Genomic DNA, 10302 nt, shown 5'->3' with positions numbered 1-10302 from the left:
AGATGGGGTTTCACCATATTGGCCAGGATGATCTCGATCTCTTGACCTCGTGATCCGCCCACCTCGGCCCCCCAAAGTGCCGGGATTACAGGTGTGAGCCACCGCGCTCAGCCAACAGTTTCTTTTTCTAAATTAATTGGAACCAAGTCAAGATTATTTCCCCATAATAAAATCACTCTCATCCAGTTGCATTTTGGTATGATCATTATGATTCTTTCTGGGGCATATGACAAAAATCAAACTCAAACTGACCCACCCAAGAAGGAAATGTATTACGTAACAGAACTAAAGTTCAGAGATATATCCAGGTGCCCAAACATTGACATCAGGGATCTCTCCTTTTCTTTCCTTACTTTTGGCTTCATTCTTAGTCATGTTCTCCCCCAAGTGACAAAGATGGCCCTCAGTAGTGTTTGGCTTCATTCTATGGCTCTGCCTTCAGTAATTCTCAGTAAGACATTTCAGGATGGAGTCTCATTGGCTTGAGTTCTACCTCCATCCTCCGAATAATCACTGTGTACAGAGAAGTGGAGTTCTCTGACTGTCCTAGCCTGACATACCCCCTACTGAAACTAGAAATTGGATCATTCACAGAAAACACAGGATTGATTAGGTGGTAATGGGAGTTCACCAGAGGAAAAACAGGGTATAGTTAGCAGAGGAAATGAAAGCAATGCATGTCTACAGTAATGCTTTTCTTGAATAGGAAAGAAAGGGACACGAATCGCATGCAGCACTGGGAGTGTGCCATGCATGTGAAAGTGTGGAGCTGCTGGGTGGGTTCCTGGGTCTTAGCAGTCGGCATAAGTGCACAGAGAAGTAAGCAAAGTGTTACACAACTGAAGAGTTTTGAAATCACATTTACCACCCCAGAAAGGGACCTGGGAAGACATGTGATTTGTTCACATTCATCACCTTGCTGCTGAAACCAACATATGATGGACATGATTCAAAAGGAGAGAAATAAAACCTACCATACAGAGCTTGTTAGCACCATGTTGGCCAGCTATGGGCAGTTCTGGTCATTGGGTTTCAAACAAAATGAAAGGGAATATAAGAGGTTCAGAAGAGAATAAAAGAGAGAATTGAAGGAAAAGGATACTACACATAAGAATGGTTTGAAAATCCTGAGACAATTCAGCCTAGAGAAATGAATGCCAAGAAGGTAAGAATGTGGGCAAGTACTAAAAAATTATGCTTGGTTGGGCCGGGCGTGGTGGCTCACACCTGTAATCCCAGCCCTTTAGGAGGCCGAGGCAGGCAGATCACCTGAGGTCAGGAGTTCGAGACCAGCCTGGCCACCCTTGGTTAACAGTTGCCACTTGGGGAGACTGGAAGGATGGGAGTGCGGACATTTATTTTTCATGTTTTATTCTCTTGTGCTGTTTGTATATTCTTCTAAATGTACACGGCTTCTTACAATATTACACAAACATTACATTGATACATTCTCCTGTCAAAATTCAAATAACAAAGGTAAATGTGCAGACCAGCTCCTCCTTCCTTCTGGTCCCAGCCCACCACTGAGTAGAACTAAAATCTGTATGCACAGATCCTTTTAATTTTCCAGATTATAGGTACCCAGTGTGTATTTGATAATATGCCAAAAACTTTGATCATTTCATTTCTCACAGATTGTGAAAGTGTTGAATTTGTATACTCCTGTTAATGAGTTTGAAGAAAGAGTCTCTGTGTCATTCATTCGTACTATACAGGTAAGAGCTCCCATCTTTTTTGATTCACCAACACAGTCTTTTGAATGGACATTTTGTGATTTATTGAAGGATAATGTGTTATCTTTTATTATCTTATTTTACAATACACTCACTTTTTTGATAATAGTTTATTGGGAAAATGAAGTGAGTTTAAAACAAAGGTAAACATTCTTCATTAGTTGAGAATTTGAGGGTAGAAATTTTATTAGAAAAAAGTCTTTTAGATTCAAAGAACTGATGCTCTGTTAATTTTTTTTCTTAATCTTCTCAGATGCGTTTACGAGACAGGAAAGACTCTCCCCAGCTGCTCATGGATGCTAAACACATCTTTCCTGTCACCTTTCCTTTCAACCCATCTTCCCTCGCGCTAGAAACCATCCAGATTCCAGCCAGCCTCGGCCTGGGCTTCATTTCACGGGTCTGAAAGTGATGTCCAGGCAAACATTGACAATACATTTCTTGCCTGAAATAAGAACCCATTATTTCCAGTGAGCTACTGAAAATACATTTTTAAAGAGAAAGTACTGATTATCTCCCAAATGAGAAGTCATTAACTGGAAATCTCCCTAGAATACTTTCATCACTTTGGAAACAAAGATAGGCTCTTTTGTGCTGTTTTATCTTTATAGCAACACTCATCCTTAACCAACTAGGTACCCTGAGTTTACATACAGGAGAATGATGGAAGCAAGGGAGGGAGGGAGGGAGGAAGGAAAGGAGGAGAAAAATGTGTCTTCAGCTGGCAGCATTTATTTTAAATCCTTAGCACTGCATTTGAATGGTATAAAAAGCATAACTTCCATAGATGAGCTGTTGTTAGGAAGGCACCAAAGAACCTCCTCTGCACTAAACAGGAGAATGGAAAGAAAAGTCTCCATTGAGTACATATCATATCAGTTTTAGGAATCAATTATGTTGATATTGTCAAACTGGTTCAAAGAAATAAACTGGCAATATGTAAAGTAATTCCTCATTTGTGTCACTATTATATAGAGATATTAAAGGAATGTTGGTTTGCTAAATAGTATAGATGTCCATTTGTACTATAGTTTACTGAGCATTTTAAATTGCTGCTACATACTGTCTTCTTAAAATGTAAGTGATATTCTTATTAGGCACTACAACAATAAGTTTCTCTTATCAACTCTGTTTACAATCCAATCAGATCACAGTTTTAACTGGATTATATGCAAATACCTACAGATTCACCTGCACAAGTAGCAGACACTGGAAAGTCATGTAGTAATATGACAAAATGCTTGACATTTAGGGGTAGGATTAGACAAAGTGGCTATTGTTGACGTCATTATTTATTCAGGATGTATTACACTGATGTGCTCATTAAATTTTCCTGGGTGGATATTGCATCAGGGTACAGTGTTCTGTGAAGTGACTTATTTTTAATTACCAGATCTGATTCCTTCAGTGCATATTTTCAACCTTGACAGGTTTTCTCTCTTCTTAATTTATTAAGAATTAATTTCGGCTGGGTGTGGTGGCTCATGCCTGTAATCCTAGCACTTTGGGAGGCTAAGGTGGGCGGATCACTTGAGGTCAGGAGTTTGAGACCAGCCTGGCCAATGTGGTGAAACCCTGTCTCTACTAAAAATACAAAAATTAGCCGGGCGTGGTGGCACGTGCCTGTAATCCCAGCTACTTGGGAGGCTGAGGCACGAGAATCGATTGAACCTGGGAGGTGGAGATTGCAATGAGATTGAACCACTGCGCTCCAGCCTGGGTGACAGAGAGAGACACTGCCTTGGAAAAAAAAAAAAAAGAATTAATCTCACTCACTATCTAGAAAAGATTGTCAGAATATTCATGATTCAGGTCTTGAAACTTTGATTATGCAAAAGAAAGTATATAATAAATATTTCATTATGATTCCATTTTTAAGGCTTTGCAACTTCTATAAGTGTTCTCAGATGCCACTAGATACTTTTAAAAACATCATATTAGAAATACTTTAAGAAGACTTATATAAGAAATAGAAGACTGTTGAATTTTACAGAGGATTTGGTTCATTAAGACCCAGATTCTGTAAGTTGTCATTCTGAAATTCTAGTTAAACACATTCACCATTTTTCTTAGGAATCTTATACAATAAATCCTTCAGGTTGCACAAAAGCAAATTATTAGTTTTCATTAGAAACTCTGGTTCTGAATTACAATCATAGATTATATCATTTAACTGTTAGATGGTCTATAAAAATGACAAATCTTACTAAAATATGTGCAATATTTATGGAAGTCAAACAGCTTCATATCAGTGATAAAGATTGTTATTAAAACATGAATACTGTCTGTTAATTTACGTGGGCCTCAAGTTCCTTGTTTATAAAATAAGAGAGTTGGACACTGATTCTTAACGTCTCTTCCACGTTTAAAATTCTCTCTCCTCAGCCCTTAGATTCTAGAGAAAAAAAGCTGCAGTTATTCAGTAAGTTCATTCTTTGTTGGAAAGACCAGTGTGCAGTGCCTGTCAATTCCTTAGGATTAATCAAATGTAAAATCACAAGTCTGTGACCGTAACCTTTCTTAAATGTACATGATTTATGTACATGCTTTTAGAAGGTCCTACTATATTTGTATTATAATTACTTTAATTTTTATTATATCATATACTGCTTTATTCAGTTTGAATACATTATTTATTTACAATATCAACCAGAAACACTACCAATTGCATCAGATTCTCCCAGTTTTTCCTGGTTGTCAATGCGGTTTTCAATGCACAATTTAGTCACAGCCATTTGGTTTGTACCGAATGTGTCAGAATCTAACAGCATCCGATAGGCTGTAAGTTGGGGACTTGCTAAGAAAATGCAACCGTGGTACAGGCTGTCCACCTCAGCCCTGGAAATCTCCCAGACCTCCCCCAGCTTCATCCTGTGTAGCACAACTCACGTGCACCCTGAATCTTCTCAGGTCTTCCAGGTCACGCTGTAGCTCTCACTGCCATGCAGCCCTTTTTTTCACTCCAGACAGCTCATGTACTGAAACGTCATGAAAGAAAGGCTGTGGTCTGAGCTTTTCTCTCCCTTCTCCTGTCTTTCTCCTGTCAAGTGCTGGAGCCGGAGCTCCCACAGCCGCCCCTGCTGGTTTCTCCTGTTCAGTGATGGTGGCACAAAGGTTCTGCTACTCCAGGGCTCCAGCTTCCTCCCAGGCCTACCTAGAGCCCCATCTGAGGGTCTGAATTAACCTGTCATGGTGGCCTGGAGATTTTTAGTCATTCACAAGAATACCTTGTAACCAGGGAACCCCAAGGTCCAGTAAATGACTCTGTATACCATTTTACTGAAGGTAAAAGAAGATTCTGCCGACTATGGGGATCTTTGGGCTAGTTTGAGGATTGCTTTCCCTCTGAGGTTCTTTCTCTCTGTCAGCCACACTTTCTCACCCAACTTCAGACACACCCTGCCACCCTTTCCCCTACACATTCACTCTTCCCCTTCCCTCAACTTAATAGTCTATCCCGTTGCCTGCTGTTTGTGCACTGACGGCAGGTGGATGGTGTCAGTCCTCAGTTGCCCCTGCTGGCCTTCCTGGTGCTTACCATCAGCCCAGTCTTTGCACTGGTCTTGTTGTTCTTGCTTCTCTGCAATACATTCCTTCAGAAGATCAGTCATTGACTTTTTCTTAATTCCTCTGTGACACACAATGGGAATTCAAAGGAAGAGATCTTAAAAGTCACAGCAGTTCTTTATCTCAATAATCCCCTCCCCATTCACTTTACTACATACAGACTCACCTCACGCCCTTACAACTTGAAGCTGAAAAATTAAAAGTAATTTCCCTTCTTGCAGCTTTTCCTCAGGTTAAGGCTTTGATCTGCCCAAGAGTAACTCTAAAAGAAGGGAAGATAAATATGGGATAAAATCCACAAAGTGTAGCTTCTAATTCCTTTGGAAGTTTAAAAAATTTCCATGTATCTGATGCTTCTTTCATCAGGTGCAGAAGCACAAAAACATATTCCAAAGCCAACTGATAGGAGATTTGGGGATTATTGTCAGTTTGGATGAGTTGCTGTGTTATTTCTTCATTTCCATGGATAGCTGATAGTTGGCTCTTTCTGGGTGAGTAATTACGTGGAATATAGATGAAATATGTTAGTAAGGTTACAGCTACATGCTAGGGGAGGCTATGAAAATACTATATTATTATAATTTCAGTGTAGTGATTGTTGTGAGAAATTACTTTCCTGGTAACCCTAGGAAAATGAGCAACTGCCACCATCCTGAGAAGTCCTCACACAATGCGCTGTCTCTCTCTTACACACACACACACACATCACTAATTCATAGAGTTCCTTAGCAGGCATAGTCAAGGATCCTCTGGGTAATGTCACCTGCTTATGATAAAACAGAGCCAAAACTAGGGCATCCTGTTGAAAGTAATGCAGAAACAGTACCTGGGTCCAGATATGCTTTCCTGCAGCGCGTTTCTCTGTTACCTCGTTTCATCCTCACAGCAGCATGGACGGTGGATGGGGTTGCTTCTACAATCATTTGCCGATAATAGCTTGGGAATAGAGATGGGGCAGTGACTTGCCTGATGTCGCACAGCCCTCTGGCTGTCCCGCTTTCCCATACGGAGCAGTGGTGGTGTGGGCACCTGTGAGGCAGGAGACTTTAAAAAGTCGTGAGGTCACGTGCTGCCCCTCCTGGTACATGTGGAATGCCCCTGGCCAGCAAGGGGTGCTTTTTTGTCAGAGTTGGCAGCTGGCATGTGGGAACGGACCAAGTGCTGAGTACCAAGTTACTTGTTTTAAGGAGACCAAGTGCTCAGCGCCAGGTGGTTTTCTTTTTTGTCATAGTTACTTGCTATAACTAGGCTTGACTTTTGTCATGAATCAGTGCTCTCTGGGAGGGTGCAATATTCTGTTTGGGCATTAATTGGTGGCAGACTGTCTCAACCAAAAAGACAGGAAGCAGCAAAAGCCTCTCTGAAATTAAGAGGAAAGTTACTCTCCACACACCCATCAGAGTCCCTATTGGAGCCACCAGGTGAGCTGTGCAGCCTGGACAGGCCTGCAGCTATAGGCCACCTTCCCAATTTAGGTCCTCAGCACAGGGGAGCCCAAGCCACCGAGTACCTTCTGAGAGCTGTCACTGGGCAGGCCATATACAAGTCAGTGTGTGTGTGGGCGCTGCAGTGTGTGCATGCCGCAGGTGTTGACGGGTGCTAGGAGGGGTGCCGTGTGCATGCACGTTGAAGAGTCTCTGTATTGCTGTCACCTGTGTTCATGGATGAGTGCATTGTAATTTGTTCTCAGGCTGTGCTGTGAGGGCCGCCTTAACCCTTGCTCCCTTCCCTTCTAGAGCTGCCTTAAGTTCTCCAGAACTTTTCTTCTGTAAAGGATATCTTGCCTGGAAGGGATATCTTGCCCTGTTTCTCAAGGTTTTGTGAGAGTGGATTGGGTGTGGCCCTGCATGACCCTCCTTCTCCTGTACTCCCTCTTTCCTTTCCAAATGGGAACTGGAACTGTGGGGCAGTGACAGTCTCAGAGCCAGTGAGAGGCCAGCTGAGAGAATGCTTCTGAGTTAGTGGGACTCTGTGTCACAAGTAAGCAAATGAATATGTGAAAGAAATTATGGAGATAAGTTAGATTCTTGGTAATACTTAAATGTCTTGCTTTCTACTAACCTTTTGTTACTAAAGGTAAAGGGTATAACTCAAACTTTTTGTGGACATTCTTTTCAAAATTTTTTAAGAACCCTGTACTATAAAAGGTTGAGTAAAAACAGGAAAGCATTCTATAAGTTCTGTTCTGTTGTATTACCCTAAATTAAATAAACCAACCTGAATTACAGTAGATTTCTCAATAGATCAGGAACTGAAAAATACTATGTAAAATATCTTCCAAAATGCTTTTTATACTTTTTTTATTTGTAATTTGGTCTATCTAAAATGTTCATTAGCTTAACTTAATGGATGTTATTGGATTCATATGACTAACATTTCCTCAGTATTGTAATGCTTGAAATATTTGAAAGAAAAAATGTTGTTTTTTAGTTGAAACTGGTATATATAATTCAGTGCTTGGCGGGTCAGTATATTTTTATGCATTTTTCAGAGTCAGCAGTTTCAAATCTTATTGTTACTGTGTTATAAAATTTTAGCCCACATTTCAGGCTCCCTAAATCATTTGAGCCATTATTTTTCCCAGTAAATGGTGAATTTTTTTCTTTAAATGTGGATATATATGTTGTAATTTATGATTCCTAGTTATGTATTTTTGTGGGATCCTGCAGTAAAATTGACTTTTTTGTGTCTTTGGGAAATTCAAATTGTTCTAACAGTGTTACGCAGAAATGAGTTCATGCCATTTAACAGATTGTATTTTAATTACTAAGTTCATTAATTTACTATGAAATGGACATGCCTTTTAACTAAAATGAAATTGAACATTGCGATTTTCAAATATTTTTCCTTGTTGGGTCTGGAAAAGGAATTCTACTTTGATCTGCATAGAAAATTTTGATACAATTTTTTGAGAGTTCTTAGGTGAAACATTTACCCATTAAAAAGGAAGCAGAAATACTGAGACCATGAAAGGCATTATCAACTAACTCTAGACTCTAGAACCCATTCTGGCATATCTCACGTGCAATTTTTAAAAATAAGTTAATAATTCATCTCATATCAAAAAAGCCTTTGAAACATGGGTTTTCACTAGATATCACCTAGTGCTAAGATAAAAACCAAAACAATATCAGAATTACATTTATGCTCTAAATTTGTAGTTGTCCAATGTTGTGCTTAGTAAATGTGTGTCATTAATGCTGTATTCTCCTAGCTATTATAGAAACTTGTTTAAATAAAGATATGGATATAAAGAGTTTTTGTCAGTTTCTTATAAATAACTCCACTGCACATTTTAAAACAACAAAACAAGTTGTTTTCCTGAAGACTGGTGAATGTAAATACAATCTCTCCCCATGAGAATATTCTAAGAAGTCTTGGAAATTTAAAAGTTGACGAGTTCCCCTCCTATACTGGACAACCTAGTAATATATATGATAAAGAAGAGAACTGCCAAACACTTAAGCAAACAGAAACAGCTGAGGAAAAGGTAGTGTCTTTTCTTCAAGGGAAAGTCATGCCTAAATATGTTGGAATTCTCTGACAGAGAAATAGTCATAACCAAGGGGAATTTGATATACATAGTCTACTTAGACTTTCAAAAGGTTGAGGGTGTCATTTGTGTCAAAAGTTCTACTTTTAATATAGTGGGAGAGTAGACATTTTTTGGCATAGGACATAGATCAAAGAAGTATGCAGATGTGCTTTTTTGGGTAAGGAAACAGAGCAGTTATTCAGACCTGTGATGATGGAATTAGTCTCATACTTATTGATGGTAAGAAGAAATTAATATCATCATGTACCACATAACATTTTGGGTCAATGATGGACCGCATATATGACAGTGGTCCCATAAGTTTATAATACTGTATTTTTACTGTTACCTTTTCTATGTTTAGAAAAACAGGTACTTACCATTGCCTGCAATTTGCGGTACAGTAATGGGCTATACAGGTTTCTAACCTGGGAGCAACAGGCTATACCATATAGCCAGGGTGTATAGTAGGCTATACCATCTAGGTTTGTGTAAGAACACTGATATTTGCAGAATGATGAAATTGCCTAATGATGCATTTCTCAGGGCATATCCCCTTTGTTAGTAATGCATGACTATATGACTCTACATGGTTTTCATGTAGACACTTCCTACTTCCATGACACATTCATTCAACTCATTTATTAAGTACTTTTCTGAGCACTGCAACAGGCCCTTGAAATATATCAGCTTCCAAATTAAATTCAATCACTGGCCCCATGAACCACAGCAGAACACCAGTATGTTACAAGTAATAAAATGTCAAAATTTGCAAACAGTTTTTCTTTTCTTCCTTTTTTTTTGAGACAAAATCTTGCTCTGTCACCAGGCTGGAGTAGAGTGGCGTGATCTCACTGCACCCTCCGCCTCCTGGGTTCAAGTGATTCTGCCGTAGCCTCCCGAGTAGCTGCTACAGGCATGCGCCACCACGCCCAGCTCATTTTTGTATTTTTAGTAGAGATGGGGTTTCACCATATTGGCCAGGATGATCTCGATCTCTTGACCTCGTGATCCGCCCACCTCGGCCCCCCAAAGTGCCGGGATTACAGGTGTGAGCCACCGCGCTCAGCCAACAGTTTCTTTTTCTAAATTAATTGGAACCAAGTCAAGATTATTTCCCCATAATAAAATCACTCTCATCCAGTTGCATTTTGGTATGATCATTATGATTCTTTCTGGGGCATATGACAAAAATCAAACTCAAACTGACCCACCCAAGAAGGAAATGTATTACGTAACAGAACTAAAGTTCAGAGATATATCCAGGTGCCCAAACATTGACATCAGGGATCTCTCCTTTTCTTTCCTTACTTTTGGCTTCATTCTTAGTCATGTTCTCCCCCAAGTGACAAAGATGGCCCTCAGTAGTGTTTGGCTTCATTCTATGGCTCTGCCTTCAGTAATTCTCAGTAAGACATTTCAGGATGGAGTCTCATTGGCTTGAGTTCTACCTCCATCCTCCGAATA

The 10302-nt window shown here is 39.8% G+C and overlaps 1 protein-coding gene across 5 annotated transcripts in view; it reads left to right on the top strand.

The window, feature by feature from the left end:
- MYO5A (myosin VA (heavy chain 12, myoxin)) overlaps positions 1 to 8554 on the top strand; it is a 160700-nt gene extending 152146 nt beyond the window's left edge. For all 5 annotated transcript variants that reach the window (XM_011928637.1, XM_011928633.1, XM_011928636.1 and 2 more), the window contains 2 exons: positions 1635 to 1715; positions 1987 to 8554. In XM_011928637.1, the coding sequence (XP_011784027.1) occupies positions 1635 to 1715; positions 1987 to 2139 (234 nt within the window). In that variant the 3' untranslated portion in view covers positions 2140 to 8554. The remainder of the gene's footprint in view (positions 1 to 1634; positions 1716 to 1986) is intronic.
- The last annotated feature ends 1748 nt before the right edge of the window (positions 8555 to 10302 follow it).

Source organism: Colobus angolensis, unplaced genomic scaffold (assembly GCF_000951035.1).
Source record: "Colobus angolensis palliatus isolate OR3802 unplaced genomic scaffold, Cang.pa_1.0 Scaffold78, whole genome shotgun sequence".
Lineage (NCBI taxonomy): Eukaryota > Metazoa > Chordata > Mammalia > Primates > Cercopithecidae > Colobus > Colobus angolensis.
Note: the sequence above shows the minus strand (reverse complement) of the source record. Positions and strands in the feature narration are given on the sequence as shown.